Source organism: Bos mutus, chromosome 2 (genome assembly GCF_027580195.1).
Source record: "Bos mutus isolate GX-2022 chromosome 2, NWIPB_WYAK_1.1, whole genome shotgun sequence".
Lineage (NCBI taxonomy): Eukaryota > Metazoa > Chordata > Mammalia > Artiodactyla > Bovidae > Bos > Bos mutus.
This window is the reverse complement of record NC_091618.1, coordinates 109,973,351-109,996,711: the sequence shown is the minus strand read 5'-3', so window position 1 is coordinate 109,996,711 and position 23,361 is coordinate 109,973,351. Positions and strand designations below refer to the sequence as shown.

General features: G+C 41.2%; 1 protein-coding gene across 1 annotated transcript in view; it reads right to left on the bottom strand.

Annotated features, from left to right (window-relative positions):
- Window positions 1-23,361, bottom strand: part of MYO3B (myosin IIIB) — a 444,395-nt gene that overhangs the window by 197,578 nt on the left and 223,456 nt on the right. Inside the window, 1 exon segment of the mRNA XM_070360748.1 lies at window positions 893-972. Within this exon segment, the coding sequence (XP_070216849.1) occupies window positions 893-972 (80 nt within the window).

Here is a 23,361-nt window from a genome sequence, read left to right as displayed (position 1 = left end):
GCAGGGGATCTTCCTAACCCAGGGATTGAACCTGCTTTTCTTACATCTCCTGCACTGGGAGGTGGGTTCTTTTCCACTCGCATCACCTGGGAAGCCCTTATATCTTCCCAGATGGACTTTGTTTTCAAGTGTCATTGTTCTATAAACTTAAGTAGTATTTCTGAGAATCAGGTAAAGGGGTCTGCATATGCCATGTGGCATGAGGATTATTTTGAACTGAAGACATATAAGTAACAACAGTTGCAAGAAGAAGCTTTTATGAACTCCCCTTATCTGCCTAAAAGCAAAGCCTCCAAAAATAATTCAACTGTCATAAATCCCCTCCCTGGGAGCTTTGCAATCAGAGAAGATTGATTCCTATCACCAGAGATGAGAGGTCAGCACTGGGATAAGAAATTACCGAAATAGATAGTGTCATATAAAACTGTTATACTTTCCATTTATTTTCCTAAGGACCATTTATTTTTCCCAAAAGTCACTGATTGTCCCAGAAGTGTCCTTCTTCCTCTCTTCATCTCCTATTAAGATGGTATAGAAACCTCAAAATCTAACGGGCCCTTAGAGTCACTATTTTGGTGAACCTCTGTATGTATATCATTAAAATATGTTTTTTTTCTCTTGCTAATCTGTCCGTTCAAGTTGAATTCAGTCATCAAACACTGAACTTAAGAGGGTAGAGGAAAAAAATTTTTCCCCTGACACAGGATTGTAAAGGATTCCATGATGATGTTTCAAATCTCTTAACCCCAAATTCCTAAATGCCTCAGTCTCTATTCTAGACTTCCTGGGTAGTGGGTCAGATAAAGGAAACTAATCCTGCCCACCTAGGATGATCCCTAGGGTGGGAACGTCTTGTGGTCCACAGTACTTTGGGTATAAACCTACGACTCACCTTGAGTCTCCCAGAACTGAAATGCGGAGGCAAAGATCTTGAGGCTGCTGTTATCCTGGCTCTTGTCTGGGCCAAGTTACCTGTGCAAAGAAGACAAAAAATTAAGGCAAAGGAAAAGTTAAAGAATAGTATGATAAGTAATTTTTCCCTTTGTGTCCCTGTATTTTTCAGAATGTTCTAAATGATCTGCCCTGAACTTGAAACATTTGGAAAAATTTTGAAATTCAATTATATAAATTATAAGTAAAATATAATATTTATAAGCTATAATTTGTAATATAAATTAAATTTATATTAGTTTAATAAGCAAATAAGAAAGCACAAAGTCTTCCATTCACTTAACAAGCTAGTGCTTAGTCGCTCAGTCGTGTCTGCTTCTTTGCGACCCATGGACTGTAGACTGCCAGGTTCCTTTGCCCGTGGGATTCTCCAGGCAGGAATATCAAAGTGGGTTGCCATGTCCCCCTCCAGGGGATCTTCCCAACCCAGGGATCAAACTAGAGATTGAAGGAAATTACTATAACATAAGAGAACCATATATGAAAATCCCATAACTCATGCACTCAACAGTGAAAAATTGGAAGTTTTTCCTCTAAGATTAGGAACAAGACAAGAATGTCCACTCGCACCACTTCTATTCAACATAATACTGGCAGCCCTAGCTAGGTCAGTTAGGCAAGAAATAGAAATTAAAGGCATCCAAATTGTAAAGTAAGAAGTAAAATTATCTCCATTCACAGATGACATCATCTTACATATAGAAAACCCTAAAGATCATACACATGCACTAGCAAATGAATTCAAAGTTGTAGGATATAAAATCAATATATAAAAAGTTAGTGACATTTATATACACTAACAATGAAAATCTGAAAAGGGAGTTAAGAAAACAGTTCCATTTACAATGGTATCAATAGGAATAAAATACTTAGGAGTAAACTTAACCAAGGAGGTGAAAATTTATACACTGAAAACTATACAACACTCCTCAAAGAAACCAACAAAGGCACAAATAAATGGAAAGCTATTCCATTGTGAGGGAGAAAAAAATATACTTTTTCCTCTACCTGTTGGGGAAGCACACTGATTGAAACCGCCCACCCTGGCCAGGCACCATAGTAACCATTTGCAAGAGTTGTTTTATCACAGGAGGTCCTGGTAAGGAACAGGAAACTAATAAGCCTCCACCAACCAGAAAAGTTTGAGAAAGGTCAAAAGGAGACACCACCTGTCCGCCCACCTCCCAGAATCCTTCTCTCTGGCATCCATCTTGGCTGAACAAGGCGTGTACCACCAGGAAGAACTCTGAGTCAGAACAATTGGCTAAGGACAACCCAGAAACTAAACCCATCACCATAAAACCCGAGACTGCAAGCCATGTGGCACAGCTGTTCTCCTGGGTTCCCTTACCCTTCTCCTCTCCACCCGGGTGCCCTTTCCCAATAAAATCTCTTGCTTTGTCAGCAGATGTGTCTCCTCGGACAATTCATTTCCGAGTGTTAACAAGAGCCCAGTTTCGGGCCCTGGAAGGGGTCCCCTTTCCTACAAAATACCCACCTTAGGTTCATTGGCTGGGGCCCTACAAATTAGACTGACAGAGGATAGAGTAGCAAGAGAAAAACAATCAGAAGTTTACTAATGCATGCATTGCACATATATATAGGATTACTCAGTGATGAGTAATTCTAAGGGGTGGTTAGAACTTGGATTTATATAGATATTAACAAAAGAACAATAAATTGATAAAGAAGTAAAAGACAAAGAAAAAGAACTTTGAGTTTCCAGGGGTGGGAAATTATGGTAAGGGTAGATATATAAGGAAGGGCTTCCCTGGTGGCTCAGTGGTAAAGAACCCACCTGCCAATGCAGGAGATGTGGGTTCTATCTTTGGGTCGAGAAGATACTCTGGAGAAGGAAATGGCAACCCACTCCATTCTTGCCTGGAAAATCCCATGGATTTTCCATGGACTGTGGTGGGTTACAGTTCATGAAGTCGCAAAAGAGCTGGACACAATTTAGCCATTAAACAACAAAAAATACACAGGGAAGCTATTATAAGATAAGGGCTAATTTATTATATAGATTCCTCTAATGGTGCTGTCTCTGAGTTGATAGGGTCTAGAGTTGTCTCTGGTGATTAACTTCTGCCTTTTTTGGTAGAGAGGAAAGGGGGCACATTTTTACAAATTTATGCCCTGCTTTTGGACAAATGCAGGGAAAGCAGAGAACTTTTCTTATATCTGCTCCTTTTCAATTGCTTTCAGCTTAAAATAATCCTTATGGCAAACTGGCATATTTTGGGGTGGCATATTCTGTTACCCTGGATTGTGTTCATGGATTAGAAGGCTTAATATTGTTACAATGTCCACACCACCCAAAGAGAGCTACAAATTCAGTGCAATCCCCATCAAAATCTCAATGACATTTTTGGACAAATAGAAAAAATCCTAAAATTCATATGGAACCCCAAAGGACTCCAAAACAATCTTCAGAAGGAAAAGAAAAAACTGAAGGCCTTCTATGTCCTAATTTCAAAATACATTACAAAGCTATAGTAGTTGAAATAGTCTGGCAAAACAATACTGACATGAAGATAAACATATAGACCAATGGAACAGAACAGAGAGCCCAGAAATAGACCCATGCACATATAGTCAAATAATCTTTGATATGGGTATTAAGACTACACAATGGGGAAAGGATTATCTCTTCAACAAATGGTGCTGTGAATACTGGGCATTTACATGCAAAAGAATGAAACTGAAACCCTATCTTATACCATACTCGAAGATCAACTCATAATAAAGACTTAAATGTAAGACCAGAAACTATATAAGCATAGGGGAAAGCCAATAATTGGTCTGGACAATTATTTCTCAGGTACAACACCAAAAGCACAGGCAAAAAAAGCAAAAATAGACAATTGGGGCTGTATATCAACAGGGGAAAAAAGATGGGAGAAAACCATCTATCTCGTAAGAGGTTACTTTCCAAAATGTATAAAGAACTCCTACAACTCAACTCTTTGCGACCCCATGGACTATATAGTCCATGGAATTCTCTAGGCCAGAATACTAGAGTGGGCAGCCTTTCCCTTCTCCAGGGGATCTTCCCAGCCCAGGGATCGAACCCAGGTGTCCCACATTGCAGGCAGATTCTTTACCAGCTGAGCGACAAGGGAAGCCCTATAACTCAGCAGCAAAAAATAAAATAAGCTGATTTAAAAATGGGCAAAGAACTTGAATATACATGCCTGCAAAGATGACATACAAATGGCCTGAAGGTATATGAAAAGATTCTTAGTATCACTAACAAGGTAATGTAAATCAAAGCCACAATGAGATATCACCTCATACTTGTTCGAGTGGAGATTATAAATGAAGAGGAATAAAATATCTCCCTTTGGCATACTGATTATTTTAAGTTGTTATTTTTGAGAAACGTAGACACACATGAGGCTCTGAAAACTGAGCCGAAATTACCCTTTTGTAAGAAAACTTTACAAGAGGAATGAATCTCCATATGTAAAGGTGTCTCCCTCTCCCTACTGGAAAGAGAAGGATGACTACATGATTTTCAGGGCTGTTATGGGCACTGGATGAAATAATTCATGAAAAGCATTATAAACACAGCTCTGGTACAAGGAAAGTGCTCACTTCGTGTTACTAGCATTGATGATGATGATTTGCTGTGAACAGTTCACACGGTCTCAGTAGAGGGCAAGAGAACAGGGACTTGTACTAATTTGCTACTGTGAACCCTGGTTTGTAAAAAAAAAATTAATGAAAGACGAGAAAAAATGATAAGGCAACTCCACTTTGAACGTCCATCTCTTAGCCTCTCTGATTTCTGCTGCTTTTTGCCTTTGAAGGGTCTGAGTGGCCTGCTGGAACTCTCTTCTCCCTTCCTCTCCACCCACCCTTCATCTCCTCTCTCATACTTAGCCCCCCAAACCAAGAGATCTGTTTTACCTAAAATGTCATTTGATTGTGTAGCAAAATAAAAAGTTGTCAGTGGAAGGAGAAGCTGCAATTTGTGCATTTGCAAGACACTAAAGATTTCAAAGTTTTTAGCAAGTCTAGCACAAAGATGTCCAAATGTTTTCTCTGGCGATATCTTCAGAGGCTAAACTGTGATTAATAGCCCAGAAAGAATCCTTTGAAGCAGGATTGGTGACATCAAAGTCGTAATCCAGGGGTGGCAGGAGCTTTATAATGAGTGGGAAGCATTTTAACACATTTCAAAGGATTTACAGCATGAATAAACAATAGACCTCAGCAGATGTGCCACACACACCTTTCAGAAACATAACCTATAAGAAGTTTCCATTTTAATTTAAATGTAAATACAGTGTTCACACTTCTTTCAAATGTTAAGCATCCTCAGTGCTTCACCCCCCAGTCTCTTTGGCTAAGGATGCCTCACTGCTCCAGAGCACCCTCCTGTGACTCACTGACGTATCGGAGAGGGAAAAAATGGAAGTCAGAGGCATTGGATGGAATTTGTATCCTATGTGGGAACTGGGTTAGGAAAGAATCTAAAATGGAGCTTGCAATGATCCCAGATAATTTCTCTGCTTCCAACTTAAAGCAAAAGAGACAAGTGGTCTGAAGACAGGGCTGAAACTTTTAAAAGATGGCAATTTCCTGCCTGCTTCAGAGGATTTTCAGCTCTTGGAAAGCAACCAGCACCCAGGATTTCAGCTGCCTCTTAAGAGTTGCCCGAGATGATGGGTTGCGGTTTTAAATAATCAGGCTTGAAATTTGACTTCCCTCTGCTGCCCCCTCTGGGTTTAAAGGATTGGTTGCAGGGTTCTGGTGGTGACTGCTGGTGGGCATTTGTTTAGGAAATTTTCCTGTTTCAATTTTGCATAACACAAGAAATAGGCTAATAAGCTAATAAATGATTGCAAAGAAATGCTGAAAAGTAAAAGGCTGGTGTCAATTGCTGCCCGAAAAGGAGTTGCAAAGAAAACATCAGCTCTTTTTTTGCCGGATTAAGTTATGTGAGTATACCTGAGAACTACTATGTGTACCCCGCAGTCAGTGTGGGTGAAAGTGAAAGTTGCTCAGTCGTGTCCAACTCTGTGCGACCTCATGGACTGCAAGCCTGCCAGGTTTCTCTGTCCGTGGAATTCTCCAGGCAAGAATACTGGAGTGGGTGGCCGTTTCCTTCTCCAGAGGATCTTCCTAACCCAGGGATTGAACCCAGGTCTACCACATTGCAGGTGGATTCTTTACTGTCAAGCTACCAGGGAAGCCAAGTTTGAATACTGAAAACCAAAATCACACCTTTCTGTCTAAATGAGAATGACCTTGTGCTATTCCTGTCCCCATTAACATGAATTTCTTTTCCAGGAGTCTCCTGTCCAGACAAATGGTTAGATTGTTCATTACAAGAATTTCCCCAAAGACCCAAGACCCATCAACTCTTTATGAAAAATGTCCATTGTTTAAACTCCATGGTTCTGTGAATTCCTTGTTTCAAATTCACACGTTGCTGTTTCCATCAATCATGGGCTGGTTGTATTGTATGTGATCCTTGTTATTGCTATTCAATACCTTAGTCGTGTCCAACTGTTTGTGACTCCATGGACTGCAGCACACTAAGCCTCCCTGTCCCTCACCATCTCCCAAAGTTTGCCTAAGTTCCTGTTCATTGCATCAGTGATGCCATCCAGCCCTTTCATCCTCTGACACCCTCTTCTTCTGCCCTCAATCTGTCCCAGCATCAGGGACTTTTCCAATGAGTCAGCTGTTCATATCAGATGACCAAAATACTGGAGCTTCAGCATCAGTCTTTCCAATGAATATTCAGGGTTGATTTCCCTTAAGATTGATTAGTTTGATCTCCTCGCTTTCCAAGAGACTTTCAGGAGTCTTCTCCAGCACCACAGTTTGAAGGCATCAATTCTTTGGTGCTCTGCTTTCTTTATGGTCTGGCTCTCACAACCGTACGTGATTACATGGAAAGACCATAGCCTTGACTGTACAGACCTTTGTCAGCAGAGTAATGTCTCTGCTTTTCAACATACTGTCTAGGTTTATCATAGCGTTCCTGCCTAGAAGCAATCACCTTCTGATTTCATGACTGCAGTCACCATCTGCAGTGATTTTAGAGCCTAAGAAGAAGAAATTTGTCACTACTTTCACTTTTTCCCCTTCTATTTGCCATGAAGTCATGGGGCCAGATGCCATGATCTTAGTTTTTTTAATATTTAGTTTTAAGCCAGCTCTTTCACTCTCCCCCTTCACTCCTCATCAAGAATTTCTTTCATTCCTCTCCACTTACTCGTGTGATCCTTATGCAGTTCTAATTAAGCCCTCTCACTTCGACTCATCTTAAATCAAACTTGACCTCTCAACAAATTCTGACCCAGCCTTTCCTTCTCCAAGACACTGTCAAAGCTTTGAGAGATGGTGGTCTCTCTTCCTGTGGGGAGCAACGAACTCTACTTTGTCTAATTATAACAGGCAGGGTGAGTAATGTTTAGGGGGTCAGCTTGGGACAGACTTATGCAGGGGTGAGGCTTGGAGTAAATGAAATGTTCTCATTTTAGTTAACACTGTAATCAATAAAAATGCAAGGGGTTAAATTCAGTAGTTGTATAAAACATACTAGAGTATTTTGTATGTTTTTTAAAAAACCACTTAGATAATGATCTATCCTATAAGTCTATATAACAAGAACTTGTTTCAGATTTGATACACTGAGATAACTTAAAATAGTGACAAGAAAATGACACAGTTGTAGGAGGAGGAGAGAGAAAGGGTAATGTTAGATTTTGTTCTGCAGATTTCACTCTCTCCTGGCCTTTATCTATGGCTTTGAGTGTTAATATCAATAAACGGACAAGGGGGAGGTGGAAGAGTTCCCAGTCTACTTAATCTCTCAAGAAAAGAACACAGGTAATTTATGTATATATGGAAGTGGCTGTAGTTTTGTGGAGGGAAGAAATAAAGAGATCAGCCTGTACTCTTAGCTGTTCTAATGAAGAAAGATACGCACATACAGCAAATGTTCTCTTCTGAATGCACAACCTAGACTTTACCATGTATGTGGGAAATTTCATGCCCAAAGGGAACCTTTCCCCGTTTCTGCATTCACTGGCATTTGTCTGGAAATTTAAGGAATTTCTGCACAATGAACACCTTTACACTATCTGCTTGAAGGAAGCCAAACCAAGGTTTTCACTGATTTTTTTTTTTCCATTTAAAATGAGAACTACAGCTTTAAAGATTTGTGGCCCAGAGATTCTAAAATTGTATAGCTGAGGAAAAACGAATAACTCCTTTCCTCTTTAAGTTTGAAAACTCATAAACAGGATGTCATCTCAGCAAACAACTGAATCAAATCATCAGAACGTGTCGAGGAGGCAACCAGACTTCCCTTCAACTCAGTCTATAGTGGAGCTGAGGCTTCCTGCTTCCTGCAGTTTACTGCCACATGGGTGGAAACTGCCAGTTCAGCCTATCTTAATAAAGACAGAGCTAGTTAAGAAAAGCCCTGGGTATTGTCTGCCTTCCCCACATGTTTCACTTGGAGTTTGCTTGGAAATACCATGACTGCCAAGTGGCATGACATGTGTTCACAAAAGTGCTGGAACCTAGACAGTTGATACCTATCCATGAAGACTTAAGCCACTGAGAAAAGCATGACATTCACAGACGCATACCTGCCAGTACTCACACACATAAGGATCATTTATTTCCGTCTCAGAGCAACATCCATATGCAGCAGAGTGGTTTTGAGTCCAATAAAACCTAGTCTTGGACAAAACTGTAATTTAGCCAAAGGATATATTCGAAGTCCCACACACGGCTTTTCACATCCCTATTCCCACTTCTGAAGGTCAAAATGGCTTTAATGCTGTGTCTCTTCCCTATCCCAACAACCAGTTTTCCTATTTCCTTGCCCCACCCTGGAAATCTCCCTAGCAGACCTTCTCCATACTCCCATTGAAGCTCCCCTGTCTATGTTCTAAACCTTCATGTTACTATTCTTCCCTGACAACTAATCCAGGTCCACTTTCCTCATGGTTGGATAAATGTGTTATTTCACATAGGTGAGATGTTTGCATATGAAGGGGAGCAGAATTTGTCATCCCAAAATATGCCTCTCTAGCATAAGTATTATTTCAGGCTAATTATTTTTAAGAAATAGTCATCATAGGAGAGGCTCTGAAAACTGAGTAGAAATGACCCTTTTGTAAAGAATTTTGGAGGGAGAAAACATGGAAAAGGAAGACTTTATTAAGACATCATAAGTTACTGGTGGGGCCATAGACAAAAGCTTAGCTAATCTTGCTCTTCCAGGGGCCTTATGTAGCTACTCATCCAACCATGTGGCCAAAGGTGAATGGTTTGGATACAAGCCACTATGGGACTTACATTTGTTAGTTACTACAGGGGGCAGAGTCTTGAGTAAAATCCCTTGTGGGTCAGGTTGTTGCAATACAGGGAACCCACATTTCACAGTCTAAGGCTAAATGACAAGGCAAGAGAGAATAAACTGATTACTAAATAATAAAAAATATTTTACATAATATAAAATAGGGATATAATTATATTTTTATATAATATTATATTTTATATAATATAAAATAGGATAAAAATCCCTCCCTAGAAGCTCTGCTCAACACAACTTATCTATTGATGGTGGGTCAGTTCTGGATTTCTCTATGTAAAGTATAACATTATGTTTTCAATTAAGTCTGAAAAAGCCACCCAGTGTTTCAGAAAACAAGAGGTTGGTAACTTCACATGTTGCAGGATGATGACTGAGTGCTTGAAATTATAAGTGCTTATTTAGTTCTCCCTCTTTAGCCTGGAAGCAATGAAAAGAATGCTAGACTCATAACTGAGAAACCTGAATTCTTATCCCAAGCCTATCTCTGACTTTAGATCACTTCTAGTCTCTATGACTCAACAGTATGACACCTCAAATGAGAAGTCTGAGTAGATGAGCGGTCCTCCACTTGTGTGTGCTGCAGCATTTTGCCATGGCACTCATGGAACAAATCCTCTGTGCTATGCAGCTGAATCTAGATCACTGTCTGCTAATGCGGTATAAGAGGGGTAGACTCTAGAGAGATGGGACTACAAGGGATAGTGTAATGTTTACCTGGTACCAAAAAAAGATTGCATGACATCTGGGGCCAGGGCATGTGAAAACTTTACCTAGGCTGTAAATCAGAGAGCTGGTCGGTCAGGGCAGTAAACAATATTGATCAAAAGCAACATCAAGGGGAAAATTCACAAATGATACATCTGATAATGGACTATTATACAAAATATACAAAGAACTCTTGAAATTCTACAATGAGAAAACAAACAACCTGATTTTAAAATGGGCCGAATACTTTAACAGAAACCTCACTAAAGAAGATACACAGATGGCAAATAAGCATATGAAAAGATGCTCCACATTATAGATCATCAGGGAAATGCAAATTAAAATGAGATACCATTATACACCTACTAAAATAGCCAAAATCCAGAACACTGACATCATTAAATGCTGCCAAGGATGTAGAGCAACAGAAACTCTCATTCATTGCTTATGGGAATACAAAATGGGGCAGCTACTTTGGAAGACAGATTGGTGGCTTCTTATAAAAATAAACATACTCTTACATATGATCAGCAATTATGTTCCTTGGTATTTACCCAAAGGAGTTGAAAACATGTTCACACAGAAATTTGTTGCCAAAAATTGGAAGTAACCAAGATGTCAGTAGGTGAATGGAAAAACAAACTGAGTTATATCTAAGACAATGGATTATTTCGTTCTTAAAAAAGAGCTATGAAATCATGAAACGACTTGGAAGAACTTTAAATCTGTATTACTAAGTGAAAAAAGTCATCTGAAAAGGCTAGATATTATATTATTCCAAATGGAAAATGTATTATGCCAAATAGGAAAGGCAAAACTATGCAGACAATAAAAAGATCATGGGTTCAGGGAAGAAATTAATATAGTAAATGAACTGGAGTAAAAAAGGTTAAGGAGTGTTGGGTTTGCATTCAGGTCTGAAAGTCTATTGATGGTTGTGAAATAAATTTTAAGAGACTGCTGAGTTAGGGAAAACAAGAGAGAACAAAACAAAGGGGATAAAGCTAAAGTCTACGTGATGTATTATTTCCTAGCAATCTGGCAAGCAACAGGAGAGGGGAGGATGGCGATGATAGTGCACGTGTCTGTGCTCAGCAGACTCTCTGTGACCCCACGGACTGTAGCCTGCCAGGCTTCTCTGTCCATCGGATTTTCCAGGCAAGAACACTGGAGTGGGTTGTCATTTCCTTCTCCAGGGGATCTTCCCAACCCAGGGATCAAAACTGTGTCTCTGCATTGGCAGGCAGATTCTTTACTGAGCTCCTGGGAAGCCCAGCTTAGATAAATTGAGGAAGCTTAAGTAATGATTTGACAGAGGCGAGGATATTTAATTTGCTAACTCTTCACAGCTGATCACCATGAGAAACAAACCCTGGCTCTGTTTCTGGGGTCTCTTTCCAGTTACTCCTCCACTTCCTCTGCTTTTTTGGCGAAAGTGAGCTTATTCAGATCTCTAACTTGCATATCACTCTTCTACATAATACATGAGAGAGGGGATAGAGGTATAATATTTTGCTCCCCCCAACGATGTTTTAAAGATTAAGTAATTCAAGGTGATAGGGACAGAGTAAAGGAAGAAAGTAGGTGATTAAACTGAAAAAGTACAGGAGACCCCTGTAAATTAAAGATCATCCCAGAAAGCAGGTTTGCTTAGCAATAAAACCATGTGACAGAAACATGAGACACACCCCCAAAACAGTGAAACAATGGTGGAATGAGATGTGCATCCTGCCCAGTGAGCTCAGCAAGTGAATGATTCCTCGCACATGCTTCTCCTCATTCACTAAAAACAAAAATACAGGAAAAGGTAGTATTATATTAAAACCTGAAATGATTTACCATAGTTTAGTATGTTACTGCCTTTTGGTCTATTTCTGTAGCAGCATGACAGTTTCCGTTTGACCATATAGGGACAAAAAAACTCCCTTTCCCAATGTGGAGGAGTGGTTTATGACAGAAACTTGATGTCTACTCAAGAAAGATACAGAATACGGTCTTTCCAATCCTCCCCATTTTTCCTTTGATTATAAAAATGTAGCCACTAAGTTCTCAGGGAAGCACTGCCTTGCCTGCCTGCTTGCATCTCTTACAAGTGTCCTACCCTAATATACTCCTTCCTTGCCTGTCACTCTAACTCTCACTGAATTATTTCTACACCAAGACAGAAAACCCTTTGTTTCACTAAGCCCTGAAACACATTCTGTGATTTCAAAGGTGCTTATCTTCAGCATCGTCATAATATGTATTCTCCAAATGAAAAACTATGCTTCTTTCAGTTTGGATATTAGCAAATACCAGTCATTTTGAAAAGCTGATTGCTAATATGAATGCAACCATCATTTATATAAGTCATTTTTTTTTTTTTTTGATTGAGACTCTGAAAGCATTCAAGGTTAACTTTTGGTCTATAGGTATTCAAGTCCAGTTTTCTCACTTACCAATTATTTTGCTTTCTTTCAAGGAATGACTATTATCACCTAACACCTTTTCAAAGACCTACTCTAAACATTCAGGTGCAGAACTTGGAGAAAAACTGTAGCTGCTTAAAATTCCAGAAAATAAGGAGAGGCAAACTGAGAAAGACACACTCTATAGGCAACAAAGCTTATAACAGGCCTACCTGGCCAGTGTGACTTGTGTCTAAGCTACAGTGCCACAGGTTTTCTAGATACCAACACATACATATTTCTCACTCTCTTCTTTTGCTCTCCTTCCTCTCTCTTTCAAATTTTTGTTCATTTTTACGATTCATAAAATGGCACTGACCAAAAAGATTCTTCTACTGAATCTGATATGTGTCATAGTGCTGAAGGATGAAGTTTATGTAAGTTTTATTTTTTAAGTACAGGCATTGTTTTTTTTTTTTTTTTTTTTTTTATTGACTATGCCAAAGCCTTTGACTGTGTGGACCACAACAAACTCTGGTAAATTCTTAATGAGATGGGAATACCAGACCACCTGACCTGCCTCTTGAGAAATCTGTATGCAGGTCAGGAAGCAACAGTTAGAACTGGACATGGAACAACAGACTGGTTCCAAATAGGGAAAGGAGTACATCAAGGCTGTATAGTGTCACCCTGCTTATTTAACTTATATGCAGAGTACATCATGAGAAATGCTGGGCTGGATGAAGCACAAACTGGAATCAAGATTGCTAGGAGAAATATCAATAACCTCAGATATGCAGATGACACCACCCTCATGGCAGAAAGTGAAGAGGAACTAATTAAGCCTCTTGATGAAAGTGAAAGTGGAGAGTGAAAAAGTTGGCTTAAAGCTCAGCATTCAGAAAACGAAGATCATGGCATCTGGTCCCATCACTTCATGGGAAATAGATGGAGAAACAGTGGAAACAGTGTCAGACTTTATTTTTTTGGGCTCCAAAATCACTGCAGATGGTGACTGCAGCCATGAAATTAAAAGACACTTACTCCTTGGAAGGAAAGTTATGACCAACAATTACTTTGCCAACAAAGGTCCATCTAGTCAAGGCTATGGTTTTTCCTGTGGTCATGTATGGATGTGAGAGTTGGACTGTGAAGAAGGCTGAGCACCGAAGAATTGAAGCTTTTGAACTGTGGTGTTGGAGAAGACTCTTGAGAGTCCCTTGGACTGCAAGGAGATCCAATCAGTCCATTCTGAAGGAGATCAGCCCTGGGTGTTCTTTGGAAGGAATGATGCTAAAGCTGAAACTCCAGTACTTTGGCCACCTCATGGGAAGAGTTGACTCATTGGAAAAGACTCTGATGCTGGGAGGGACTGGGGGCAGGAGGAGAAGGGGACGACAGAGGATGAGATGGCTGGATGGCATCACTGACTCGATGGACGTGAGTCTGAGTGAACTCCAGGAGTTGGTGATGGACAGGGAGGCCTGGCGTGCTGCGATTCATGGGGCCGCAAAGAGTCAGACACGACTGAGCGACTGAACTGAACTGAACTGAAAATCACTGCAGATGGTGACTGAAGCCATGAAATTAAAAGACGCTTGCTCCTTGGAAGAAAAGTTATGATCAACCTAGACAGCATATTAAAAAGCAGAGACATTACTTTGCCAACAAAGGTCCGTCTAGTCAAAGCTACAGTTTTTCCAGTAGTCATGTATGGATGTGAGACTATAAAGAAAGCTGAGCACCAAAGAAGTGATGCTTTTGAACTGTGGTGTTGGAGAAAACTCTTGAGAGTCCCCTGGACTGCAAGGAGATCCAACGAGTCCATTCTAAAGGAAATCAGTCCTGAATATTCTTTGGAGGTACTGATGCTGAAGCTGAGACTCCAATACTCTGGCCACCTGATACAAAGAGCTGACTCATTTGAAAAGACCCTGATGCTGGGAAAGATTGAAGGCAGGAGGAGAAGGGGATGACAGAGGATGAGATGGTTGCATTGCATCACCGACCCAATGGACATAAGTTTGAGTAAACTCCAGGAGTTGGTGATGGACAGGGAGGCTTGGCATGCTGCAATCCATGGGGTCGCAAAAAGCTGGACACAACTGAGGGACTGAACTGAACTGAACTGATTGCTGTTTCTGAGAACTTGGCTTTATGAAACTGTGACACAGCATTCAGAATAACTGTTGATGTCCAAATCTCCCTTAATTAAAATCTTATCCTATTCTCTGATAAAGGAACTCTACAAGCATCACAATTCTGTACTAATTCTAAAGGCTTCAGGTAGTCAGTGGATATGTGTCTGAGTCCTTTTAAGTCAATGCAAATATTTTACCTTATATTGGTATTTGTCTTTAGAAATGGCTTTTTTCCTTATACCAGTTACAAGATCTCTGAAGCCAGGCACTAAATATTTCTATTCTCATTCATTAATTCAAAAATTATTTCTTCAGCACCTTCTACAAGACTTGTGAAGAGCTCTACAAATGTGTGTGTGTGGTTAGTTGCTCAGTTGTATCCTCTGCAACCCTATGGACTGTAGCTCGCCAGGTTCCTCTGTCCATGGAATTCTCCAGGCAAGAATACTGGAATGGGTTGCCATTCTCTTCTCCAGGGGAGCTTCCCGACCAGGGATCAAACTGAGGTCTCCCACATTGTGGGCAGATTCTTTACTGTCTGAGCCACCAGGGAAGCCCACTCTACAAATAGTAGGTGCTAAAAAAAAAAAGTTTATTGAACATGGTATAATTCACTGGAACTACATTTCAAATGATTCCTACCCTTGCCTTATAGGTGGATCATATCTACTACCTCTTGGCAAACTTCAGTATCACAGATTCTTGTTTCAGTCATCCAAAAAGAAACACTCATTATTCCAAAGAAATAGCAATTGACTGTGAACCATTTTACACAGTTAGTAGAGCACCATAGATGAGCAGAAAATGTCTCATCAAAGCCAAAATTGTTCCTTGATGTGACACTGAAAGCTACCCATGAATCTAATTAAAACACTGTCTGTGACTCCTCACTGGAGTCTAAGCTCCCTTAGGGCAGGCACTAAGTCCAGTCTATTTACTACTCTAGACCTGGTACTTAGCACAATTTACGTAGCATGTAGTAGACACTCAGTTAATATATGTGAATGAATGAGTGAATATGTGTGGCCTTACATTTATTTAACATGACATCCAATGCCCTTTTAGGAGTAGGCCGCAGCTCACCTCACTTCCCTCCACGTACCCTGAATTTTATGCTGCTCTCTGGCCATGGCACACTCCCTTCATATTTCAGAATCTTTGCTCAAGCTATTGGAGCCCCAGATTGCAGAGGTGAAATGGTTAAGACCGTGAGTGCTAGGGTCGAACCACCTGGGATTTTTCTCAGCTCTGTCACTTACTTGGTAGGAAGGCTTGAATGAGTTACTTACCTTCTTAATATTTGGATTTCATCATCCAGAAGGCTGGATGAACATTTATTGAGTTTTGGGAATAAAGTGTTTCTGTTAAATTTACAGTGAATAGAGTTTCAGTGGTGAGTGGAGATGCAGATGTTGCTGGTATAGGGGATTTGATTAGAGCCACATGGAACCCCTAGAAGCCCTACTCGGCCAAGAGTTTTAGTTTAAGCTAAATCACTTGACTCAGTGGTCATCTCTTCAGCATATATTTTGAGATTTACAAAATGTTATTAACTAGAGGTTTTGGCTAATCAGAGTTTTATAGACTATACAATTTTCTATTGCCTAGAACCTTATTAAATGTTGGATTGGATGACTAGAAAAGAAAATAAACTGAGGATGTAAGATTTGAGGGTTTATTTTATTCTTTCCTGTTTATATTCTTAAGATACTATTTTCAAAACAGAGAAATCACAAACACTCAACAGAAAGAAAGAGAAAAAGGAAGGAAGGAGGAAAGGAAGGAAAGAAGGAAGGAGGACTCATAGTACTATATAATTTTATTTACTGTCTTTTTAAAAAATCGATCAGAGATAAGGAAATATATGTAGAAATCCACTTATTTTGCTCTATATTCGCCTCTCTGCTCTGGATCAGAAAAGAGTTAATAATATTTAAATACTAACATTTATTGCATGCTAAATCACTTCAGTCATGTCCAGCTCTTTGTGATCCTATAGACTGTAACCTGCTAGGCTCTTCTGTTCCTGGGATGCTCCAGGCAAGAACACTGGAGTGGGTTGCTGTGCCCTCCTCCAGGGGATCTTTCCAACCCAGGGATAGAAACTGCATCTCTTACATCTCCTGTATTGGCAGATGGGTTCTATACTACAAGCTTCACCTGGGAAAATACTACTAACATTTATTAAATGCTTACAATGTAGTAGGCACTATGGTAAATGTGTAGAATGAAGTATTTAATACAACATTGTGAGCCATGTCCCCAGTTCACTAAGAAAGAAAATGGTGGCAGAGTATACAGGCCTATGGCCAAAGGTCAGATGCCCACCGTGCAAAGCATGGAGCAGTGATGCTGAGAGAGCCCATCAACTAGGATGGCCTAATTATAGATTTTGTGGTTATTTCAGGGTTTCTGGTCATATTCAAGGAAGACCACTGAGTAACTGAGGGGCCTGCTGCCTGGCCAAACTGATTGAACCCAATTGATTTTAGATGATGTCTGAATTTTTTAGTCATTTACACACCAAACTGGGTCAACTGCACACAGTTTCCATTGATTACCCAGCAATCATTATCCTTGTGACTAAGCCAAATCTAATCATCTGGAAAACAGTTGATCTGGGTTTTATGTAACTTGAACTGTCCTTATGAAATGTAAAGAATGGAACCACTCTACTAAATGCTCCTTCCCCACTTCCAACTCTCCAGTAAAGTTAAGTGACATTTTATTTAGTTTACTGACATCTCACATGTGCAAGCCAGTAAAGTTCACAATTGTTTCTCCACACAGCTGTGGTTTACAGCTTCTCTTCGCACACAACATGCTGGCACCAGAGCAAAATGATTAACTTTTATATGCTTCTAACATATGGACCAGACTGTTAGAAGCTGGTATTGTGTTCTAAAGAGAAAAATACAGTTTTTATTAACATGACCCAAATTCCTGGGAAAAAAGCATTAAGTTGTGATCCATTTCTAAGCAGGGAGATTATAATTATGATGGCTTTGTTTCTAACTCACTTGATTTGGAGTGCCTCGAGTTATCTTCCAGTAAGTTGAGGGGTGAGGGAAGATGACCTGAAAGCCCCATTATAAAGAGATTTTGAATTAATAAACTATAAATGGCCTTGAGACTTTTCCTCAATATGAGCTATGAAATAAATGCAAAGAACCTTTCATCTTAAATGGGAACATATTTCTTCTCTATGAATGAGAAGGAATGCTGGTGAGAGAAGCAGAATTTGTTTTTCTTGCATTTTTGACCATTTGAAAAATCAAAGCTGCCGTATTTGCTGTACTTCCCAAGATCATTAAAGAAATAAAATGGCCCTAAATTGTACTTCCACTTAAAACTAAAATGTGCATTCACTGTCACAAATGAGAGCTATGAGAGAAGTAGTATATTAAAATAGACTGAGGAAAGATAGTGGATCTGATTCACAACAGATACTTTCCCAATATTAGAGCCATTATATTGTAACTCATCAGAGAAGGTTATTTTAGTTTTTGTTTTTCAAGGACATAGTAGGAACAGGGTCCCTAGAGCTAGGAAAGTATGAGAAACTTTTGGAAATGGATTTAAGAGCCACACTGGAAGATTGCCCTGGAAAAGAAAGACTCAGGGAGAAAATTTTCCGAACAGCATTGCCTCATTGAGTGCCACTTGACTCTTGATCCTCAAGATGCTTTTTGAAGCATCTTACTGGTTTCGGAAGATCTATACATGCGAGCCATCTCTCGGTATTTCTGCAATAAAGACACTTATTGGAATTTCATACTTAGTATTCCCCACACTTTCTACCATGGAAATTTCTTCACATCACACCTCATCACATCTCACAAACCTAAGTTTTATGAAACACATGTTGGAAAACATCGCTCTTGATGCTGATAATATGGGACCTTTCTATCTCGGCAAAGAGAGCCACGGGAACTTTTAACAGGCTTGTGCTGGAGCTCTGCAAATCCAGAACAATGACTTTTCTCACACACTGGGAAATAGGCTGAAGTATGAATGTAATAAAATATTACTTTATGAAGAAAGAAGTATTTATTTTCTTTGGAAGGACGAGCAAGAAGAAGGGCTCTTTGGCATTTCTTCAGTTCTCTTTGAGGGCAGAAATGAGGCGCATCTGTGGCCAGGGCAGCAGCTCTCTGAAGCCATGTTATTCAATGTAGTGGCTGCACTACATGTGAACTGTGTGGCTCGTCCGAAATGAGATGCACCATGAGCAAAAAATACACACCAGACTTCAAAGACTTAGTAAAACAGAAAAAGTAAGGCATCTCAATAATTTTATATTGATTACAATGTTGAATGATAATATTTTGATATCATGAGTAAAGATATATTAGTAAAATTAATGTTTTCTGTGCTGTAGACTAAATGTTTGTGTCCCCCGTCCCCTACACACACAAATTCATACACTAAGTCCGGGCCTTTAATGTGATGATATTTGGCGGTAGGGCCTTTGGGAGTTAATTAGGTGATTCGCAGAAGCAGAGCCCTCATCAATAAGATCCGTTTCCTCATAAAAGAGGCCCTAGAGACTTCCTTCACCTCTTCGCCATCTGAAGACACAGTGAGAAGACAGCCAACTATGAACCAGGACATGGTCCCTCGTCAATCATAAACTCTGTTGGTGGCTTGATCTTAGACTTTTCACCCTCTGGAACTGTGAGAACTAAATTTCTGCTGTTTATTAGCCACCCAGTCTCTAATATTTTGTTATAGCAGCCCAAATGGACTAAGGCATGTTTCTTTTTACTTTTTAAAATGTGGCTCCTGTAACATTTTCTTTCCCACTGGACAGCATGGTGCAATAGACCAAAGAACAGAAGAGAGCCCAGTGAGAGCTTTCAAACCACAGTGAAAAAAAGGGAAGTTGCTCAGTCGTGTCCAACTCTTTGCAACCCCATGGACTTTAGCCCACCAGGCTCCTCCGTCCATGGGATTTTCCAGGCAAGAATACTGGAGTGGGTTGCCATTTCCTTCTCCAGGAGATCTACCTGACCCAGGACTGAACCCAGGTCTCCCTCATTGTAGGCAGACTCTTTACCGCCTGAGCCACCAGGGAAGTCAAACCACAGTAACTGCAGACAAAATCTGGCCACGGAGTCACTAGAGGTTGGTCTGTTTGATCTTAAGCTTCCTTCTAATAGGTTCTTCTTCATGCAAAGCTTTCACTTTGCAGATGGGAAGCTTGTTCAGAGAACTGAATTAAACCCAGTGGATGCAAAGTACCAACTCAGGTGGAGCTCAGCTTGTCTACTGACTTACAATCCATGGCTTGTTACTCCATCACAGCTGCCGCTGCTGCTGCTGCTGCTGCTAAGTCGCTTCAGTTGTGTTTGACTCTGTGTGACCCCAGAGATGGCACCCCACCAGGCTCCGCCGTCCCTGGGATTCTCCAGGCAAGAATACTGGAGTGGGTTGCCATTTCCTTCTCCAAAGCATGAAAGTGGAAAGTGAAAGTGAAGTTGCTCAGTCGTGTCCAACTCTTCGTGACCCATGGACTGCAGCCTACCAGGCTCCTCCATCCATGGAATTTTTCCAGGCAACAGTACTGGAGTTGGGTGCCATTGCCTTCTCCACACAGCTGATAGGGTAGAACAAACTGCAGGTAGACTTTTTAAAAGGAAAGAAAATTTTAAGCTGCTTACATGTGAACAAAGAGACAAATGAATAAACAAGCAAAAAGAAAAACAGTACTTGGAGAATACAACTCAAAACCTGAAGGCATTCAGGGAAAAGGAAAAAAAGAATTTCAAGAGATGCTCTCTTCCTCCCACAACCATACCACACACCCATTTTGTCCTCAACAAGTCTAACAAAGACAACCAGTGATTCTTCTAGACAAGGGCTGAAAACCATTAACAAAGGGAGATGTAGGAAGGTGTCAAGTCTCTCCTGGGATGGTTCAGCTGCTGCCAGGACCCTCTGTAAAGGGTAGAAGGGGACACTGTTCCTCATGGAAACTGACAGCAGAGGCCTTCTGTTCTCCAGCCGGCTGCGGCAGCAATAGAAGGGAGTGTGACTTCACACGCACCCAGAGTCCCCAGGGCAGCGAGGTTTCTAAGAGAAAACATGGATCTCGTGCTTCCCAGCAAAGTACACTCTGTGCTTTAAGCATGAGTGTGCTGCTTGCTTCTGAGAAAGCCCTACCCTGCCCACTCCACATAAGGAAAGGGGCTGGCAATCAATCTCAGATGCTGGATGTAACTACAAGTCTATCTGCACTTCTCTAGAACCTGAGTCCTAACAGGGCATCACATTTGTCTCTCCAGATTCCAAATCCAGAGCTCTAGATGGAGCTCTGAATTTCACAACTTGTTAAAACAAATCTCTCACGTTGGTGGGCTCCCTGTCAGCACCATAAATCAGGATGACTCACACACATTTCTGATGTGTTTCAAGTGCTCTCAAGACCATGAGGGAAATCCGTTCTCAAAGTACACTCCCTGCCTGAACAGACAGACTCTCCTGAGCATCTCCCATATGCCCAGCACCTCTCCAGGAGCTAGAAAGAGGAGTGTACTAAATGGACAAAATCCTATCCTCATGAAACTTACACCCAGGGATTTCAGTGTATTGGGGATAAACAAGAAACAGCTCCACTTTTCCCTGTTCCGTCCCCATCCACGCTGTTACCTCTCCTTTCTTTGAGGATGGCAGCTCCCTTAACTGTATTTTAGCTCCACGTCACAGATTTTCTGTTATTAGAGATTACTTTTGGACTTGAAGATTCCTTCTTATTTGTTTTTGACCTTTAAAATCACCTCAAGTCAAAGCTTTTTTTCCCACTGCCCCTTTCCCTCCAGGCTGGATACCTCCAGGACTTGAAGGAGGCCTGTCTCCCATAAGTCTGCTCTGAACTGGCTGCTCTGGTGTGGGAGGAGGGATGAAGGAAAGGAGAGCGGGCAGAGATCTCTTTCTCTGACTGGGTGAGGCTGTAAACTCTCTCTGGGTAAACAGAATAGTCCCTGGGCTTTGTAGGAAAAAGTGGTGGCCTCACATGCCCCCTGGTAAGGGGGCTACTATGAAATAGCTCCTGCAACAATTAGTGATTCTACTGCTGCTGCTGCTGCTAAGTCGCTTCAGTCATGTCTGACTCTGTGCGACCCCATAGACGGCAGCCCACCAGGCTCCTCTATCCATGCGATTTTCCAGGCAAGAGTACTGGAGTGGGTTGCCATTGCCTTCTCCAATTAGTGATCTGCTATGGGCTAAATTGTTGGCACCCCACTCCAGTACTCTTGCCTGGAAAACCCCATGGATGGAGGAGCCTGGTGGGCTGCAGTCCATGGTGTCGCTAAGAGTCAAAACATCACTGAGTGACTTCACTTTCACTTTTCACTTTCATGCATTGGAGAAGGACATGGCAACCCACTCCAGTGTTCTTGCCTGGAGAATCCCAGGGACGGGGGAGCCTGGTGGGCTGCCGTCTATGGGGTTGCACAGGGTCGGACATGACTGAAGCGACTTAGCAGCAGTGGCATGGGCTAAATTGTAGCCCCCCTCCTGCACACTGAGTTCATATGTTCAAGTCCTAATGCTCAGTCCCTCGGAAGGTGACCACCTTTGGACATAGAACCTTTAAAAGGTGATTCAGGGCAAATGAAGTCATACAGGTGGGTCTCAATCCAAGATGACCGGCATCCTTATAAGAGGACACAGACAATGTACACACAGACCAAGGCGTGACCATGTGAGAGCCCTGAGAAGGCAGAAAACTACAAGCCAAAGAGAGAGGTCTCAGAAGAAACCAAACCTGCACACATCTTGATCGTGAACGTCTACCCTCCATAATTGTGAGACAGTACCTTTAAGTCATGTTTTGTCTGTGGTGCCCCATTATGTCAGCCCTAGGAAACTAACACAGATTAGAAGTCAAGAATTGGATTTTACCTTTAGATTTTCTACCGTGCAGGAGTTAGTGAGTTATTTGACAAATATTTACTAGGACTCACTATGCATTAGGAAAGGAGGGTAGGGGGCAGGTCATAGAAGACAGACAGACAAGATTATGTCAGCTCCTGATGGAGACAGTTAAACAGGGTGTCATGACAGAGTGGGTGGGGAAGCAGGGGGCTATCATCCATTGGGGAGACAGAGGAGGCCTCTCTTTGGTAGTGACGTTTAAGCTAAATTCTGGATCACAAGGATAGATCTGTAAAGATCTGGGCAAAGAATGTCCCAGGCAGAGTGAGCAGCGGGTGCTGAGTCAGGAAAAGGCTTGGACTGTCTGAGGAACAGAATGAAGGCAGAGAGGGAGGGAAAGAGTTCAAGAAGATGGGGACTTTACGTTAAGAGTTTCAGGTAAGCAAAGGAGTCTGGATTTTATTTTAGGTGTGATGAGGAGCCATGGGAGGCTTTAAGCAGGGTGGTGACATCATCACATTTCTATTCCTAGAAAGACGACTGTTTAGCTGTCAGGCTGGGTGAGGAGAGAGCAGAAGCAGAGTTTGGTTAGGAGATGCAGGAGAGAGGGGCTGTAGAGGCACCGCCTTGCTCTCTGACTTCATCTTCACCTGACATTCTCTGTGTGACTCTGTCCAAATTTTCCTTTTTAATAAGGACACCAGTCATACTGGCATAGGGCCCATCTTGGTGACTCCATTTTACCTCAATTGCTTCTGCAAGGGCCCTATTTCCAAACAGAGTCACATCCTGATGAACTAGGAGTTTGGATTTCAACATACATATTTTTGGGGAGGGAGACACAATTCAACCCATAACAAGTAGTCAAAAAGACAGAAGATACTATGTTGATGAGGATGACCACATTAAGAGGAATAAATAGCTGATGCAGAAGAGAGGAGGAATA